General features: G+C 39.2%; 1 protein-coding gene across 1 annotated transcript; it reads right to left on the reverse strand.

The window, feature by feature from the left end:
• Positions 1-5,955: 5,955 nt before the first annotated feature.
• GMFB (glia maturation factor beta) lies at positions 5,956-20,320 on the reverse strand. Its single transcript, XM_077768214.1, has 7 exons — positions 20,202-20,320; positions 15,314-15,410; positions 13,849-13,898; positions 13,143-13,192; positions 12,378-12,460; positions 11,370-11,443; positions 5,956-9,675 (listed from the first exon to the last, which is right to left on the reverse strand). The coding sequence occupies exons 1-7, from the start codon at positions 20,202-20,204 to the stop codon at positions 9,604-9,606; spliced, it is 429 nt and encodes a 142-aa protein (XP_077624340.1). The 5' UTR covers positions 20,205-20,320; the 3' UTR covers positions 5,956-9,603.
• Positions 20,321-20,356: the final 36 nt, after the last annotated feature.

Raw genomic sequence — 20,356 nt, forward strand, 5'->3', positions numbered from 1 at the left:
GCTAGACACTAGAGAAGTGATGCCCTTAAAATTCTGAGGCAAAATAATTTCCACCCTAGAATTTAAACCTGGGAAAGAGGATAATATCAAACCCAAAGAAGGGTTCGATAAAGGGCTATTACTACAGAGTGGGAAGAGATACCACAGTCCCAAAAGCTCTGTTGTTCCCATCACTAGGCCCATGGAAGGAGGGTAAGGTAGTGGTTTCCAGGATTCAGAAAGAGAAGACTGTCTTAAGTAGATAAGTGACTTTCAATGGAGGGCTATAGCCTGTTGATGCCCTAATGGAGTGATTGAGGGAATAAATACCTGTCTTCCCTTGCCCTCCTCCCAAGAGATGGCTGACCTCCAGCAGAAACCAGAGGTTTCTTAAAGGTCAGCCTTCTGGGGACAGAGACCAGGGTGAGGGTGGAGACGGACAGATTCTGGAGAGGCCATCAGAAAATATCTGTCACAGCAGTCAAAACGCCAATCAGTTGTGAAGACAGAGTAAAAACATTTTTAGAAATACGAAAGCTCTCCTCCCATGTACCATGAGCTTCAGCAAAATGAGTTAACAAGGTAGGGAATACATGAGACCCAACCAAGTAGTTCCAACTAATAAGCGTCAGAACAACATGCTCATGCCTATAGGGCATCCAGTACAGATTTAGAGGCGGGGAAGGAGGTCTCCAAGAAGGGTGGGGTGGGGATGGGGTTGATAGATTTTTTTTTTTCACTAAGAATTATTTAACTACAAATTACTTAAATGTATGTAATTTCGACTCCCCTTTCTTATTTGAAATCTTTTGGAACTGGCAGATTTTATTTGTTGAAGAATTTGGAGAACTGCTAGGCATTTAACTAATCTGTTAGAGGTATTTGAGGAAAAAAACAGTAACTACACGAAATCAAGAAAACAGAGGGGGAGTGGAAAGATCATTATTAATCCAAGTAAAACAAAAATTATAGAAAGAGCAATCATGAAGAAACCCTAAAAAGCCACCCAAAGATGCGAAAGAGGACTTCTAGGAAAGAATCAGCATTTGAATGCGCTCCCTACTCTTAGAACTCATGGCCAATCCGTGTTAAATAGAGAAGCAAGGACATGCAAAAGAACAGTGACCTCCTTTGACCAACCACACGTGAATGCGCAAAAAAGGAAATCAATCCAGGAGGCTAGAGTCTTCTCACCAGGGGCAGGCACAGAAGATAGTCTTTTCTGTCTCCTCCCTCCCCTCCCCTACACCAGGGGGATAAAAGCCAGTGGCAGAACAGGAGAGCAGGGCTTGAGGGCAAGTGCTTCCTCCTACCTTACCCGGAGCCACAAATTCCAGTGTGTGCTGAAGAAGAGGTTTGAATCAGGTACAAGATTGAAGTTTTAAAATGAACAGAATTGAATCTTAGTAATAGAAAGAGGCACTTATAAAAACCAGCCTGACATATTGTGGAAATAGATCACCAAAGAAGTTTTTAACCAGAGGAAAAAAAGAGCTAGCAATTTTTGAAAAACACCCCCTAATGTTTTTTACACAATTACATTTGAGAGTCCTTATTCAGACCAGTTACATAAATTAGAAAACTATCAGATGGTGGTAAGTGCTAGGCAGAGAATTAGAACAGTTGTAAAAAGGAAAGAAGGAAAGGAAAGGAAAGGAAAGGAAAAAAAAAAGGAAAGGAAAGGAAAGGAAAGGAAAGGAAAGGAAAGGAAAGGAGAGAAAAGAAAAGAAAAGAAAAGAAAAGAAAAGAAAAGAAAAGAAAAGAAAAGAAAAGAAAAGAAAAGAAAAGAAAAGAAAAACAGACGTGATATGACGGTGAATGTGTTGCTACCTTAGGATGAATGACCAGGAAAAATCTCTGTGGGAGGAAACATTCAAGCTCAGTTCAGAATAAAGGAGCCAGCCAAAGGAATACTGAGGAGGTGAGTGCAGAGAAGGGAGAGTGGGCAATCTTCCCAGGAAGAAGCTACAGCTAGTGAGAATGGCTCAGCTTGGTGTGTTTGATGAACAAAATTAAATCCAGCATGGCTCGGGTGTAGTGGGCTAGAAGAATAGGAAACAGCGAAATCAGAGAACCATGCAGGGGCTAGATTCACGTGAGAGCTGACACTGAGAGCAGAGGAAGCCAACTGTACCATCCCTGATGGCAGCAAGGCAAAGATGCATGTTTTTTGGGGACTGAGGAAGGGAGCTGAACAAGGGACACAGCTCAAGATGCCTACCTGGAGAAGCAGGGTTTCTGTGCCAGAGATGACTACCAGAAGCTAAGAGCTTTACAGTTGTAAAGCCACTAGCCATAGAAGACATGACCCATGTCAAGGGATCTCCAGCCAAAGTCCTCAATGGGAATTGGCAAAGAACTCACAGAAGCATTCAAGGTGGAAATGGAACTGGTATTTGACATTGGCCATACCCCAGAGGGCCCCAACTCTGATTACATGTGTACCAGGTTAATGAGTCTTTTTCTGCTGCCTTAAGTTGTGCCCCTCCACTAATCTCAGAGGGCCCAGAGACAGCTTGCGAGTAGGGGAGCAAGGCGGGACAGTAATGAGGAACAGACCACACCCCATCCCCACAGTGAGTTCCCAGCCTGAAGTGGACTTGATGAAAGTAGAGGGGAGGAAAGAGAGAGAGGAGGGAGGGAGTTTTTTTTGGTTGTTGTTTTGGTTCTTTTTTTAAGTTTATTTATTTTGAGAGAGAGAGAAAGGGAGAGAGGGAGCACACAAGCAGGGGTGGGTTAGAGAGGACAGACAGAACCTAAGCAGGCTCCTCACCATCAAGGCTATCAGCATGGGGCCTGATGCATGGCTGGACCTCACAAACTGTGAGATCATGACCTGAACTGAGATCAAGAGTTGGACATTTAACCGACTGCACCACCCAGGTGCCCCGAGGGAGAGAGCTTTAAAGGAAGTAAGATAGTGACATCTTTGACATTAGACTAGACTGGAACTTTTAATTACCTGAAAAAAATGAGTTAAAGGGCACCTGGGTGACTCAGTCCATTAAGTGTTGGACTCTTGTACTCCACTCAGGTCATGATCTCACGATTCATGAAATCCAGCCCTAAGTGGGACTCTGTACTGACAGCGCGAAGCCTGCCTGATTCTCCCTCCCTCTTTCTCTGGCTCTCTCCCGCTCACGCACACTCTCTCCCTTTTTCTTACTCTCTCGAAATAATTGAAACAAGAAAAAAGTGTAATTCTATAATTCTTTATGGTTCCTAGAAAAGCTTTGGGGTCAGAGGATTCCTCCAGAGAGAGGGAAACACATAACCAAAAACATCACAATGAATTTCTTGGAGCAGTAGGCATTTTTTTCCTTTTTCTTGTTTGTATTTTCTAATTTTTCTCTAATGATACTGGTTTTTCTTTTTAATTCTTTTTTGAGAGAGCACACGCATGAATGTGCGTGGGGAGGGGCAGGGAGAAGAGAGAGAGAGGAGAGAGAGAGAGAGAGAGAGAGAGAGAGAGAGAGCAGGCTCCATGCTCAGCACAGAGCCTGATGCAGGGCTTGATCTCACCCCAGTGAGATCATGACCTGAGCTGATACCAAGAGTCAGATGCTTAACTGACTGAGACACCCAGGGATCCCTCTCTAATGATAATGGTTTAATAAAAGTTTTGTGTGTTTTATTGACATTTGAGATAATTATTGAAGACTGTTATTTTTGACAGGCAGCGGCAGCATGCAGAGGGTGTTTCTGTTGGTAGGGGATGAGGCCCGGAGCACGTGCCAATGAAAGAGAGGTGTTCAGTTAGGCCTGAGTGTAAATGTAGGGAATCCTGGCAGGTGAAATCAGAGGTTGTACTAGAACTAGGTACTTTTGCATGCAAGATAACAAAATAATGTAAGTAATGGAGGGTTTCTGGTAGGGGTAGAACCCAGAAAAACCTGACCAACCAACCAACCCTCAGAAAGAGGAGGCTCTGGGGGCACCTGGGTGGCTCAGTTGGTTAAGCATCCGACTTCGGCTCAGGTCATGATCTCATGGTTTGTGGGTTCAAGCCCTGCATTGGGCTCTGTGCTGACAGCTCAGGGCTGGGGCCTGATTCAGATTCTGTGTCTCCCTCTCTCTCTCTGTCCCCTTCCCCACTCATGCTATCTCTGTCTCTCTCAAAAATAAACATTAAAAAAATGAATTAAAAAAGAGGTGACTCTGAGGAGTGGTCTTGGATCAAAGGAGGTCCTAAGAGAAAAGGCAGGAATAGCTCTTCAATGTGAAGCTCAATCTTTAACATGCTTCAGCTACTCCACATGCCAGCTTCGTTCCACATGGCCCCCGCAGGCACCTTCTCCCCCCTCCTCCACCTTAGGGCATTCTTCCATGATTAGTTCCCACTTCAAGAGAACGAGGTAGTCTTTCCAATGTCAGGAATTGAACTATAACATACCTCCCTACAATAAACCAAGAGGCACTTTACAATTTGATTCCTGACACTGGGAGGGTGATCGGCCCCGCTTAGAGGCTCATGGCCCTTGAGTCTAACCAGGGAGTGCCGCAAGTGAGAGATCCTGTGTCAAGTGAGGATGGGAGGGGCTGAGGGCAGGGAAGGACAGCCTGGAGACAAGTCATGGTGGCCTGAAGGCCTCACCAAGGAGCAGTGGCTGGGGCCCTGCTCCCTAACTATGGGCTGCAGCATACTTGGGCTTGGCTGTCCACTATAGGTAAGGAATCGGCCAAAACACCAAAGGCCTTGAATTCTAGGAAGAGAATTTGTGCTTAATTGTGCAGGTGATAGAGACAAGGAGTGTCTCTCTCGCTCCCTCTCTTAACACACACACCTTGGGGACTACAGCACAGTTTTTGGGTACAAGCTAGAACCTAGGCATTCTGCATTTTCTTCCCTTTAATTGGAAAAGGGGGTTACCTCGGCAGGGAGCTTTCATGTCACCTGGGGAGAGATCTCAAGTAAAGAACAAGAGACAGTGTAAAAACTCCCTGATGCTCAGCAATAAGCTCTTTAATCTACTTGTGTCCCCAACATAGCTAAAAATATACTGTAAAGGAAACAATATCTACCCAGGGTGTGTCTTCATGCAAAAGAGAATTGGGCCCACGCTGGGAGGTTAAGTGTCTGTAAATGCTTTTTGTTGCTGAAAAACAAATAGGACCAAAAAAAAAAAGTGAAAAAATTTAGGAGTTGGCCATTTGAGTAGCTAAATGGACACATTTGAGAAATCAGACAGGTTTCCAAGCTCTGCCCAATTCTCCTTGTGAGATTCTTGAAGTCAGGAAGGCATAAACTACTACTTTCACAAACATAAACTGTGACTTCTATCACATATTCGATCACAAGAAGTGTATGGTAAACTCTAAAAACTGGATAAGAAGTGGTAATTTATATTCATTCAATAGAAAACCCTGTAGAATAGTCTATAAAGGCACAATGGAACTTCAATGAATGTTTAATAAATAGTGATATACAATATTCAATAAAAGATCCTTGAATTTGATTTCTTGGAAAGTAAGCAGCCCCCTTAAGGTTTTCCCATTGAAAGCAAGAGTTCATCATTTGAAATAACGCCCTCCGGGGTCGCCTGGGTGGCTCAGTCAGTAAAGCCTCTGACTTCGGCTCAGGTCCTGATTTCATAATTCCCCACGTCGGGCTCTGTGCAGACAGCTCAGAGCCTGAAGCCTGCTTTGGATTTTGTGTCTTCCCCTCTCTCTGCCCCTCCTCAGCTAGCACTCTTTCTCTCAAAAATAAACAAACATTAAAATAAAAAAGAAGAAAGAACGCCCTCTGCCACTACAATCATTTTAGCATCAGACCAAGTTTTAGAAGTTTTTAGAATCTTGTTACATTCTCCCTCACCCAATCTCGTTTTTGCCACGTGATTCCTGTTTATTTTGCCTCTTTTTCCAGAGAAAGTAAACTGAATCGGTGTGGCTCACGCAAAGGCCACAATTGAGCCAGGCAGGTAAAAGTAACTCTAAAAGGGAGAGGAGGTGAGGGAAAAAAAGAGAAGTCAGAAGTCTTTTCATGTTAACATTTTATTTAAACCAGTACAAGCACCATGCTTAACAGAAGACTGTCCAAAATAAACATGCAATATGAACTAGCAGAGACTGAAATCACAGCTTAGGAACTTGTGCCAGTTGTTGATTTTGTTAAATGATGACAGGGAACTGTTAAAGTTCACAAGACTAAACCATGAATGTTTCAAGCCTCCTGAATGAGATTATATCGGGCCATCCAGATCAGTTGGAACTGCCCTGGCAAGGTAGTGATCTCAAACAATATTCAAGTAATATACGTGTATGAACTATATTCCAAAAAGCAAGAGAACACAGTTTCTATCACAACCTTAACATAGTTGTTTTGAATATTACAGGAACATGGTCACGGATGTGAAATGTCAAATGGCCTAACAAGAAACAAATTTCTCAAGAATATTCAACTTGGGACCATTGGTGTTAAGTGGCCTGTAAGATTTACATTCTTCCAGAAATACAAAATAAGATTTGTCCAGAAATGTTTGAGACACTTCTTCACATAAGTTGTAAAGGCTCAAATTCCGTAGATTCCAGTATTATCAGTCTATTGAACAAATAGGGAAAGCAACCGTACTAAGAATATTTGAATTGATAGAATACAAGTTACTCTCTACTTCCACCAAATATCAGCATTTAAACTCTTATGAAAATATCTATTCATCACTAGTCCACATTATGGATTAATGACATTGTTCAGGTTTTAAAGTAGTCCAAACATTTTTTTAAGTATACCTTCCTCACTAGCTATATATGTGGGGAATAAAGACAGCCAAATTTAATTTGGCAATAAACTCCTCTAACTGGAAATTTTTAAAGTGTCAGACCAGAATACAGTTTATGGCTACATGTGACTCCTGAAAATAGGAGATAAAAGGGGAGAGAAAAGTGCTGACAGACATTTTGCTACAAAGATTATTTAGTTATGATAATAAAAAAAATGTAGCAACACCCTCTTAAACAAGAGTATGTTTAACTGCACTAGGCATTTGGTAAACTTTTTAGAAATAGACAATTTGAACATTTATTTGAGAAGTCAATTAAACGAAAACAGTCTAACAACCTTTCTCCTGACATGATTGCTTCAGTACCAGAACAACGTGAATGCTATTCAAAACGACATTTTGGAATTTCAGCATAGTAACCTGAGAACAGTTTTCTTCATCTGTCAGTTGCGCTGCCACAAAAACCATACTAAAAACATGCTAGGGGTCCTAGCTGGCTCTATTGTGACAACATTAGATGCTATGCAGAACTTACTATGCAAGGCCAACAATTTCAAAACTAATGCTGACTTAGAAGACCATTAAGGAGGTTCCCAGGAAAAAAAGCTGATGCCAAAAGGGAAAGATTAAGATATGAATGGGAATAGCTGCACCAGAAAGCTATGGAATGTTAAAACTGCAATTGTCAAATCTGGAGTTACTGTTTGAGAGAAGGCAGAAAAAGAGAGCAAAAAGAAATATACTTGAACAGAACAATGCAAAAATTTGATTATGTGGAAAGGAAATTTATACAAAAGTCTGAGAATACTCTAGAGCGTAGAATTTAGAAGTCTCCCTATAGGACGGAGGGAGTAAAAACATGTTCTACTGCTTCCCCAGTCTTATTCTACTGTCCTGTAAAATACGTGTTATAGTTAAGGAATCAAACAAGGTCAAAAAAGCATGATTTATCACAGTTCTTTGCCCCTGTTAGAGAACAGGGGAACTAAGTTCTATTCATGGAGGTCAGTATTATCTGACATTATAGAGGGCTTTCAATTTAAAAAACAAAAAACAACAACAGGCAAGACAAAAAAGGAACCTCATTAAAAAATACATTCTTGCAGCACTAGTTTCTCTTATTGCTGCAAACCAGGTGAAACAAAAATCTCATTTCCTTCATTTAAAAACATTAAAAAAGACTCTCCATTGACTTGGGTTATATCTGCATTTCTGCAGAATTATAAGCATTATTCTCCAATATCAAAATAGCTGTTTAAAGAATTCATAAACTTCCTGGGTAAAGTTCTCTCTCTCTCTCTCTCTCTCTCTCTCTCTCAACCGGAATAAAGAATTCTTCCCATTCATTACCCAAAACAAATGCCCACTCTAGCACTTCCTCATCTCCAACTAACTTCCCATTGCTTCCTGTTTTTTTAGATTAGTGAAACCAAATAGTGTTGGCAACAGAGGATTCAATATTCTGAAAATTCCAACTATCTTCACCTCTGTATTAAAGTTGGCACAGAAACCTCAAAAAATGCAAAGAATGGATGAATGGAAAATATGCCAACATAAAAAAATGCCTTTCTAGTTTTGAAACGACTAAGATTTTCTTAATATAAGAATTTGCTCACCAAAACTGATTAGTCTTTAGAGTCTCAAGACCATTTGTCAAATTAATGTTAAACAGTTACTTATACGTTGTTAAAGTACACTTCATATTAGAATCCTTGCTTTATGCCAAGGATGCCAACAAGACAGATGTACAGTTTAGAGTATCTTCTGACATTTAGGATATAAGATGCAATTTCTATTGATGTGTTAATGTTATTAACTCTGGCCAAGGTTTTAAGAGAAGTAATTTTTCCTATGGCACAAAACTAATCATAAGTATACCCAAAGTTATAACTCTCAACTGCCAATATTCACCAATGCAAGCAGATAGTTGGAATTTTAAAAATATGAAGTTGACTTTATTTATTACAAATTTCAGATAAACATATTAGAAAATTGTTTTACTTGGACCCTTTACAAAAGTATTAATTTCACCAAATCTGGAATACTGGCAGTGTAAAAGTCTTAAACTAACTTCAAAGCTAACAAATCAAAGGCACAGTATTAACACACTTAAAATAACTAGTGTTCACAGGACAACACTGAGAGGTGCTTTATAAATAAAGTGTTATCAACCTAGATCCAAAACTATCTAGCTATGACACAACCAGGAATGAAGCCCTTGATTAGTTCCAACCTATCAATTTCCAAGACTAAGATGCTATTTTCTATTAAAAAGAAAACCTAATAGTCATAACTATTATAAAATCTAACTCCCAGACCTAAGAATGAAATGACTGATGAATAAAATTTCTGGACTTGATTAAAAAGATACAGGAAACCAAAGAAGGCATGGAATTGATGAAAAGTGTACTTGTAATGCAGATTACACTACAGTAAATTACTTTTCATGGCTCAAAATTGGGTCATTCAAGTGTTCTACCCCAAATTAATTTCAAAGATTTGACAAGTGATAATATGCTATTTTCATATATAAACTGCTAATATCCAGTATTTGTCAAAAGGAGGCAACTGTTGTCTATCACAATCTAATACCCACTTTCCAATAGTGTCTGTAAATAGTAACAAATTCTGAACCGTAAGTTATAGAAATTAGTCACAAGAGTGCAAAAAGTCCCTGGAGAGAAGTAGTCCACCTAACAATTACAAATATAAGGAAACACTTTACAAAGTTTCATTACTATGAAGATGATTTCCCCTTTGTTCAAACTTTGAACAAATGAAGAATTTTTCTTTACTGCAGGAAACAAACTGTAAGTAACAGTGCATTTTTAGGCATAAGTATTTATGTCTGGTTCCAGTATGGTCAGGTTAATACATAAATACTTTAGAAACACAGAAGTTCACATTAGTGGAAAAATCCAAGTTTCTCACGTAACCATTCTTCAGTTAGGTCTTCAGTGTTTCTTATTTCAAATACCTTAAGGAAAAAAATCTTAGGTCATACTTTAACACTCTCAAAAAAAAAAAAAAATCAAACGTATTGTATACGTGAGTGTTGAATATCAAATCCTCCTTCCTTTCATTCATGCTGCTCATGACTTACCTATGTAAGTTAGATATACCTTTACTTTTTTTATTTGTTAAAGTAATCTCTACACTCAATGTGGAGCTCGAACTTACACCTGTGAGGTCAAGAGTCACATACTCTACTGACTGAGCAAGCCAGGAGCCCCAACCTTTACTTTTTTTTTTTAACGCTAAGTACTAAGTTACCAAAGTTTAGCAATCAAGATGGCATAAAACCAAAACTCTCTTAAAAGCACAAATCTACAAATGTTCTAAAAGAACAGTTCTGTACATCATATCCACTAGAAGAGATACCCCAAGCATACACAACTAAAATCAGTTAGGAATTTCAAGAACATACACTGGTCTTCCACAGTTGGAGGAAATACAAGCTGTAGACTGTTTTGATAAGGATACACTACAGGTCCACAGCCACATATCTCTGCAAGGATCTGTACACACACAGATGGAGGAAGTATAACACAAAGAAAGAATGTAATAGAGCAGAAAGGATGGGATTGAGGCCAGATGTGGGTTTGAATCCTAGCTCTGTCATTTACTATTATAAAACCTTGGGCAAGTCTTTCATCTTCTGAACCTCAATTTTCCCATCTACAGAACAGGAATATCACCATCAACCACAAAGTGTGGTAGTGAGGATTCAATGTGATTATCTGTAAAAGCCACTTATAAATTGTAATGCCTTAATTCCAGCACTTTACAGTGTGCATGGCATTAGAACAGAAATGAAGCTGTTAACAGAGCTCCTTCCTAATCACCCACCCCTTAGGTCAACTCCAAGGTGTTCCTATGGTACAAACGAGAAAAAGTAGGGTCTATAAGTTGGTGGTGTCAATCACAATTACATGGGCTAAACAGAAAAAGCAGGGGGGAATGAAAGACATCTCCTGGATTGATGATTAAATACCTAAGGAGAAAACACTGATGCTGTTCTTAAAATAAAACCTAAAAGGAAATATTGTTTCAGTGATATAATACTCCATTTCAAAACCTTAAAAGTATATACTTTATCAACTCAAACTAATACATGGAAGTTAAATACAGTTTGAGAACAAGTATCTCTCTTACCATTAAACTTCAAAAATGCCATAAAACAATGGGGCCAATGGGGACGTAAGGACAGGGTCTCATATAAAACAGAATGTTGTAGCTTCAGAAAGCTAATAAGTATTCTTAACAATTTAATTTTACACTTGGGAATGAAACAGTTAACTGCATAATACGGAATTTGTTTCATTTAGGCTATGGTAAAGGGCTCTGAGAAATTTCAATGCTTACTTTTATCTACCAGAAACTACATATACCAGATAAAAAAAACTCTCAACAGATTGAATAGTTGCAGTGGCTTTTCTAAAGCTGCCTATATTTTGAATGTGATTTCTTCTAATCAACTTATAATTTCCATTCAAAAAACTTTGAATTAATGACTTGTATCATTCTTTTTTCAAACAATAAAACTCTCTAAGTTTACTGCTCTGTTCTATATAACTCTCACCTGCATAAAAAATACTTAACTCTTCAGATTACTTTAGCACCTGAAGGGAAAAATACTGTCTCAATAAGCAAGTAAAATACAAATACAACCTTGGTTAGTTCAGCTGTTTGGACTAGCTTATTCTTACTCCCAGCATACATCATCTGTTGTTCAGGCTTACATCCTGGAAGAGAAATTAGTGTAGACATGAGACTCAGAAATTTAAAAAGTGATGAGTTTTCATTTTTTACTTCCAAAAAATGACACATTTAGGATTTTCTTATGCTACTGGGTTTACAAAAAACTTAAGTCTAAGTGCATATGGGTGTATTTCGAGAGTCTTACACTGCATATTGCCTGCACAGAGCCATAGCTAAATGACAAACAAGGCTATATAGGTCAACAAAAATAAATGAAGCTAGATCTCTGTAGATCTTTTACAACCCTGTAAATACTTAAGAACTTTTCAGCACTATCTTAATTTTGACATTAAATATCAAGGTCAATTTTATGGATGCCTAACACATATAGGTTTGGGGATGGTGATAAATCAGTGTGGGGAGATGAGCCCTGGAAAAAAGTTACTATTTTAAGTGCTAAGTAAATGATGCAAATAGTAAAATTTAGAGAAGGGTTCAGAGAGTTGTGGGCAAAAATGGTGATGGTACTGGATATTCTGGTGATAACGATATACCTTAATTAACAATAAGCCACTTTAATATCTAATGTAAGCTATTCTGGAACTATTCTCAAGATTATAGGCGTAGCATCGGTAACTACTATTTTAAACATAAATGCAAATATGAATCATGATCATACACGAAGTTCACGTACTTATGCACAAAACTAAAATAAAAAACGTATGCTGGTAATTCACAATGACACTACATTTCAAATTCCTTAAATGTATGTATGATTTGACTGATGAATTACGCCTCTAGAAATTTATCCTAAGAAAATTTCTTTCTAAGGATGAATTCATGTGCACATGCACACATATCTCTATTTAGGTTAATTCAACACTTTATATCTTTAAAACAAGCATAATGATTGTCTTATATAAAAATGGTTTAATTAGATCAGAACCAAATATACACTATTTAAAGGAATTTACTCACCAACAGGGCTGGAGAAAATAAAGCACAGAGGATATGAAACTCTTCCATCATCATGTTGATATTTATAACTATACACAATGAAGGTTTTTCTCAAGTTAAAGAAACTAAAAGTTTTTGCTCTATTTGAGACAAGTACCTACCGACAAAGTTCTGAAAGAAATATTACAACTGAGGAGCTAGTGAGCGGTAAATTTCTCTCCTATCCATTTGGGCCATACCTTTATTATCATTATCTTTCCACAAAAGTATACATGAGCCCCAAAGTTGTTATTAAATCATATAATCCCTCAAAAGTAAATTTATTAAAAGTGTAGATTTAGTAAGGATTTTTTTCTCTTTCTAAATTTTTATTATAAACACATAATAAAAGGAATTTTTAAAAAAGAAATAATTCATCTCACTAATACTTCAACTTCCCATTTTTCTTAGTCCAGTATGTGCATACATTTTTTTTTTTTTTTTGAGAGAGAGAGAGAGAGAGAGAGAGGGAGAGAAAGAGAGAACACAGTGGGGGAGAGGTAGAACAAGAGAGGGACAAAGGATCCAAAGCAGGTCTGAGCTGACAGCAGACAGCCTGATGCAGGGCTCAAACTCACAAACCCTGAGATCATGACCTGAGCTGGACACTAGGCACCCCTGCGCATACACATTTTGATTGTGATCATGGTATGGGAGAATATTTTGTAAAGTATAGGTCTTTTAAAAACTGAACAAACCAACTTCATAAATAAAATTCTGACCACTGAAGCACTAAGAAAAGGATATCGAGGTTGTCGTTCAGGCAGTTCATCTTTAAGTTCATCCGGTGAAATGCCCTGGCACCATAAAGAAAAACATCTTTTAAACATTTTTTACCTGTAAGTCCTTAAGACATATACCAAGTACCCATTCTACTAACAGATATAATTTCATAACCATATCCCATAACATAAAATTTTAGGTTACTAAACTGCATATAAATTGAGATCACTAAGCCCTCAAGCCAATGAAAGCCCGCACCAGTCCACTCAATGTAGTTCCATTTATTAACTAAACAGTCGTGCTCATGTTCCAGCTGTCAGGAAATTCTGAGTAAGATAATAAGCCACTCAAAAGAAACAACAACATCTTGGAGAAAAGAAGTTAATTTCTTTTCAGTCTAAATTAGTTACTTAATATGACAAACTAAACGCTTAGGTTATAGCATTTTAGAGCTTAATTATTGGCCAAGCAAGTTAGAAGTTATAAAGTTAACTGAGTTTTTATTGGACATGTAGCCCTAACTTCGACCACTTATTACACTGGTTTCATTAATGTTTTAAAGAAAGTGATTAAATTAGCAAGACTGTGCTACATAATAATTAGCACATGCTTTTCATGCATAACGAGCATGTATTTAGACTCATTCTAAAAGGACATGTAACTAACACAGCATCTTTTAAGCAATATTAATTGCTTAACTATAAAACTGTACTTAGCTGATCAAACAAACCTCAAGCTCTTCATCCAGTACCACCAGGCGTTTATCCTTATCAATCTTCACTAAAATAAAAAGACAGTATAGGTAAACTGTGATTCTAATGTGACCTCGATCTACCCAACCCACAGAGTCTCAGCCCTTTTTCTGGCATCTAAAATTAAAACATTAAGAAACACAATCACAAAACACATTTGCAGTTTAGTTTATGGTCTAATTAGCTAGCTGTGCTTTTCAAGCAGTCTGCATTTAAAGGCTTTTACCCACAATTCTCATCATCTAATTTGCTTATTTAGAAGTTTACATCAACTCCTCACATTTTCTGTGTATCTGAAGAATTTTGTAATGCAAACACAACTTCCTTGATAATAAGAAAAGGTCTGAAAGGGTGACTACAAAGGAGCATGGTCTACGTAGCACGCTCAGAACTGCAAAGGCAAAGCAGACCAGGGGTTAGGATAGAACCACCACTAGATTCCCAGCTTCCCCAGGGTCCAGATTTCACAGCGCAGTGTGATTATTCAGACATGATGAATTATCAAATAGCATGATATCTATATGCAAATATACGTAACATAATCCGAAGACAAATTGAAATATGTTTAGATAATCTATGCCTTTATACTTTTCCATTACTCTGAAATGTTGGCCAGTTTTGGTTTGTAATAATTTCATAGTAAATTCTGTAAGATACAGTAAGATCTGAAATAGCTTTACCTTTTGCAGCAAAATGGTACTGACATGAACGTTCACTCTTAAGAACTGCACGCCCATGTTGTAGTATTTATTTGTAATAGAACCAAAATTCATGACAAGTTGTCACTGCCTTGTTAATTCACATCTGCCAAGAGACTCTCTGTGAGGCATGGTCTATAGAGTTCTACACTGTCACCCCCGGCCCTTCCTCCACCTTTCTAAATCATCACCCACATCTTAAATATTACTTAAGAATATAAAAGAAATCTGCATAGCATTAGACACAGCTCACAGTGGAAGAGGCAATATGCAAATCATTCCTCCCATTGTCCAAAGTCGGTGACACTTAAAAGTACTCTCCGTGAAACTAGGGCTCAAGTCTAGAATTGAAATAAGGCCCCAAATCACTTTGAAGACAATGCTGAACACTTTACCACTTGAGGTGCAGGCAAAGGTTTCTGGTTGAGAGTGAAGGACCAGGAAATTTTTAATCTGCTGATAAGTTAGAAGATGGAGTTGGATGGGTCACTACCATGAGCAGGTGACTAAGATTATCTTCTCCAGAACTGTGTAGGCAGCTAAGGAGGCCGGCAGGACACTCCACCTCTGTTCTAAGATAACAAATGTTACTTATTTTTTTTTTTTTTTTAAGTGATCTAAAAGCAAGGGGGAGGATTAAGACAGGAGGAGGCATATTATCTCCTAAAGTCTCAGTTTATTCAATGTAGCTAGAAGATAAAAATCAACAAAGACCATGAAACTAAGGGAATCACTTTTAGCTTACTTATAATGGCAGCATTGTTCGTTTCTTTGCGAAAACGAAACTTTCTCAGCTTTTCCACTAAATCTTCGGCAACATCACAAACCACCAAAGACTCGCTCTAGAAAAGAAAAAAATCATGTATAAAATGCCATGACTTCAATACACGTACATGTTAAAGTTAGAAAACTTAATGCTTTAAAAAAATTTTTTTAATGTTTTATTTATTTTCTAAGAGAGAGAGAGAGACAGCATCAGCAGGGGAGGGTCAGAGAGAGAGGCAGACACAGAATCCAAAAAGGGCTCCAGGCTCCGAGCTGGCTGTCAGCACAGAGTCCAACGCCGGGGTCGAACCCACGAACCATGAGATCATGACCTGAGCCAAAGTTGGACACCCAACTGACTGAGCCACCCAGGAGCCCCTAGAAAACTTAATACCTTTAAAAACATACTGACATCTACACATGTCACAATTAAATGAATTAACTTGAAACACATGAATATTTAAAGAGCTTTTAAATCTACTAACCTTTGTATCCCTGTGAATCATACACATTTGTTCATCTTATATATAGGCTACCCTTTAACTTTCTCTTTGGCTAATAAATGTCTTAAAGAACTATATACAATAATGTGCAATTTCATCAGAACTGGAGAGGAAGGGAAGAATATAGGAAAAGTCAAGGATCACTGTCAGCTGTTAGAAAACATATTTTTGTACTACGCAGGAAGAACAGGAAAATCATCCTTATTGTACTTAGAATTATAAAGACCTTGGTTCATTTCTGTGTAACACAGCTGTGAAAAAATACAAATAAACAAAAATTAAGAAAAATAAGCCACAAGAGTAAATACCAATAACATTTTATATCTTAATTAAATTACTATGAGGATTAAAAAGAAGTTATTAAGAATTATGAAAGTGGGGTGCCTGGCTGGCTCAATCTGCAGAGTGTGCAACTCTTATCTCAGGGTCTTGAGTTCGAGCCCCACACTGGGTATAGAGATTACATTAAAAAAAAAAAAAAAAGAATTATGAAAGCAAAATTAGATGAAACAAATATAAAAAGTAGAAGAATCTTTTACAATTATGAAAAAAATGTTAGAGACTCTTCTCCAGAAATCTGGCAACAAAGTGGCCAAAAGCACTCTTCTTTTAGTAATGTGAATGTATTACCGATTACAAGCACGAGGATGGAAATCTTTTTTTTCCTTTTTCAATGTGTAAAACTTTGAAAACATACAAAAGGAGAGAATAGCATAGTGGAATCCTATGCACCTATATCAGCTTCAAACATTATCAACACATAGCCAGTCTTATTTCATCAATACTCTCAATACTGCCCCCATGGAAGTCACACAGCAAAGGCCCAAATTCATTTTAACTGTAAATATGTTAGTATATATCATTAAAATGACAGTATGTGCCATTAAGAATACAAGGATAGTAACAATATCTCATCTTAAAAAAAAAAAAACCATAATCCCAATCTCAAATGATCAAACGGAATTCAGATTACCCACGTGTGTGTGTGTGTGTGTGTGTGTGTGTGTGTATGTATGTGTGTGTGTGTTGTTTTTTGCTACCAACAGTAGGTTTGAGTCAGGTACCAAACAAGGTCCACATTCTTTGATCTTTTCATATGTAATTTTCCTTCTCTTTCAAGAAAATTAGAACAGTTCTGAGTCCAATGCTAAATACACATGTCTCATTATAACCCAAAAAGTTTAAGGCTTCCAATTTTAACTTAAAATACAAATGTAATAAAAATCTGCTTTTTGACCCCATTTTGGGTAAATGAGAGCATAAGTTAAAGCAGAAATAGGTATCAAGTTTAAATTTTTCTTTAAATTCAGAATACTGGTAATATGTAAGGTATGATAGACAACGGGATATGTTAGTTACAATTAGAAAGCACATCGCATCAATAGGTATTATGCTATAAATAAGGCTCCTATCCAATAAATAAGGAGTCATGTGCATGCATCCTGTTAGTTCACCTTAGAGAAAGAGATGCTAAGTCATAAGGAGCTAGTATTCAACCCTAGTCTATTTTTGTCTATTTTCAAGAAAGATATAGAAGTCAAAAATTTAGAATTTCCATTCTCTCTTCAACCAAAAGTTGAACCCATTAGTGAAACTAATTAATATTTTAGATTCTTGTTTAGACAAAGACCACGATTTATCACAAAAGTCTTACCTTCCAGCTCTGACTGGAATTCTGACATTCTGAGGATCAGAAACCCAAGTGAAAAACATGCTATAGTTTGATTTAGAGAGCACTTTTCTGGGCATTTTCACCCCTCCCAATACCATAATAAGGCCAAAAATTCCTTCCTACAAGAAAAGGGATGCAGGCTCAGTCAATTCTAATTGCTTACAGTTAGCAGAAGCATTTAAGAATGAGTATAACACCCTGCAAACAACCCCATGTGGGTAAGTATTAACACAGTTAAGTGGAGTATTGAGCTCAAGTGTTCACTTATTGGTTTATCCACATAAGAAACATTTAGTGAGTATAAGCACCATGCTAAGTGCTAGGGATACAATCCTATAAAATAAATAAATAAATAAATAAATAAATAAATAATATGGGCTTGCCCTCAGGGAGCGTCTGTTACAGTCTAGTAGAGAACAGACCTACATAAAAGGATCAGGTAAGAAAATGTGTACTTGTTTGTACCTGCAGTACAAACTAGACGAGAGAGACACGGGCTGCTATGAGAACTTATGACTAGGGAAGAACACCATGGTCACAAAAGATTTGCCTGAAAAGGTATCTAAAGGACCCAAACTTCCTATGCAAAGACCCTTTGTTTAAAGTGATCACGGTACATAGAAGACAGTGAAAGGCCAATGTGCAACTGTAGAACAGAGAATGAGCAGGAACGTGGTATAAGAGAAGGTTGGTAGGGAGCGGACCACAAAGGGCGGTGTAGGTCATATTTTGGTCTTTATCCTATAAGCGAAGGGAAGCGACTAAGGACTTTTAAGCAGAGTGGTTATGGGAAGCATGATCAGATCTGCATGCAGGAAACAGAGTGCCAAGAATAACAGAGCAAGACTAGTCACTTGGCAAGACTAGTCCAAGTGACAGATGAAAAGCAGCTTAGGTTGATGAGGTACAAGAGAAGTAGGGAAATACTGCTAAGAACAGTTAACCCATATTAAACACAATGAGAGAAACATGGTGCTATGCCCTTTACCTGTATTTCCCCTCATGCCCAAAACAATCCCAGTCTCTGCCCCAAAGTTAACATAACTCGTGAAGCCTGATCTCTAGCCACTCTCTTAACCACTTCAAAGGAGCTAATGTCAGATTGCACACTGGAGGGAAGACGTAGGAAAAAGGGTTACCGAGGTGACTCCAAACTTCTCACTTGTGTAACAGACTAAATGATACCTTTCCCTGAGCTGAGGGACACTGAGGAAAACCAGGTTTGCAGGGAAAGAGAATGAGTTCTACTCTGGACAAACTGAGGTGGCTCTGAAGTACCCAAGTGGGGAAAAGCTTCCTTCAGGATAACTAAATAGTGGGATATATATACCTGGACTGGATCCCAGACGCAAATGTGATACAAATTCACAAGTCATCTGCTTATAGGTAGGAGGTAATTGAAGCTATGAGTGTAAGAAATGATGGATAAAGAAAGAGAAAAAACACCCAGAATGGAAAACCAAGCATTAGACATGGGACACATACGGACCAATACTAAAAGTTGGAGAAAAATGAGAAGCCAAGGGGAAAGAGAAAGCTTCAAAAAGGGGAGAGAGTAAACTGTCCAGAAATGCAGATGAAAGGTCAGGAAAGATAGGAACTGAAAAGTCCCATGGAATTGGTGGCCATGACAAGAACAATTCGAAGGAGATGGGTTGAGAAATGAGAAGTCAGAGATAGGACAGTGGGGGGCTGTGTTTTGTTTCCAGTTAAAGAAACGAGAATACTTAAATGCTCGATAGCAAAGACACAGAAAAATCCTTGTTAGGCAAATGATTTAATTCTCCATTTTTTTAAATTTTTTTAAAATGTTTTATTTATTTCTAGGAGAGAGAGAGACAGCATGAGCAGGGGAGGGTCAGAGAGAGAGGGAGTCACAGATTGAAACAGGCTCCAGGCTCTGAGCCGGCAGTCAGCACAGAGCCCGACGCGGGGCTCGAACCCACAAACCGCGAGATCATGACCCAAGCGAAAGTCGGACACTTAATCGACTAAGCCACCCAGGCGCCCCTTCTCCATTTTATTTTTAAGCATGGGGTTCAACCCATTCGAGAACGAAGTCAAAGCCCCCAGAAGCCAAAGCCCCCGGAACAAACAAAACTAAAGCATTTGTCACTTTAAGGTTAAACATCAAAGTCCTGGGTCAAAGGTTTCCAGCTGCCCTGACTCGAGGAAAGCAAAAATACGGAGAAATCCTTAGAGGCAGGCGGAGGAAGGAGGGGACAGAAGCTAAGGCGAGGCCGAGAATGGAATCTGAATTTCTGAGTCCTCCCTGTCTGTAAAGGCCGCCAGGCGGAAGGTGCTCTGCGCCTGTCTGGCCCTCAGGCCTGGCCCGGGCCCTGGCAAAGAAATCGGTTGTTTAGGGGAGCCTTTCGCTGAGCCAGACCTCCGGCCCCTCAGACCCTGCAGTCAGGAGCTGGCACTCTGCAGCCTGCGGGACCCAGGCGAAGATGACCCAACCCTACTGGCCGCACCCCAGTCCCAGGACCCGCTGGAGGATGCTGCCTTCAGGCGGGTGGCAGCGGCGGCGGGGAGAGGCTAAGTCTCTGGCTGTGGGCACGCGCCAGCAGCCGGGGCGGAAGCGGCCGCCGACCCACCCCGGGCGCTGCCCGCCGAGCCGGGCTCCGGCAAACAGGAGAGGCCCGCTGGCTGGCCCGGCCCTCGGGCCCCCGCCCTCCCCGGCGGCAACTCACCATTTTCCTTCCGGCCGTCAGCAGCCTCTCGCCTTCCCTCGGGCCCCTTTAAGAATGGCACCACGACCGCCTCCCTTCCTGCCCCGGCGCCTGGCAGAGTCGCCCCCACCCACCAACGCGGCCGGGGCGGGTCGGCACGTGACGGCGGACGGCGG

Source organism: Crocuta crocuta, unplaced genomic scaffold, assembly GCF_008692635.1.
Source record: "Crocuta crocuta isolate KB4526 unplaced genomic scaffold, BGI_CrCroc_1.0 scaffold10, whole genome shotgun sequence".
Lineage (NCBI taxonomy): Eukaryota > Metazoa > Chordata > Mammalia > Carnivora > Hyaenidae > Crocuta > Crocuta crocuta.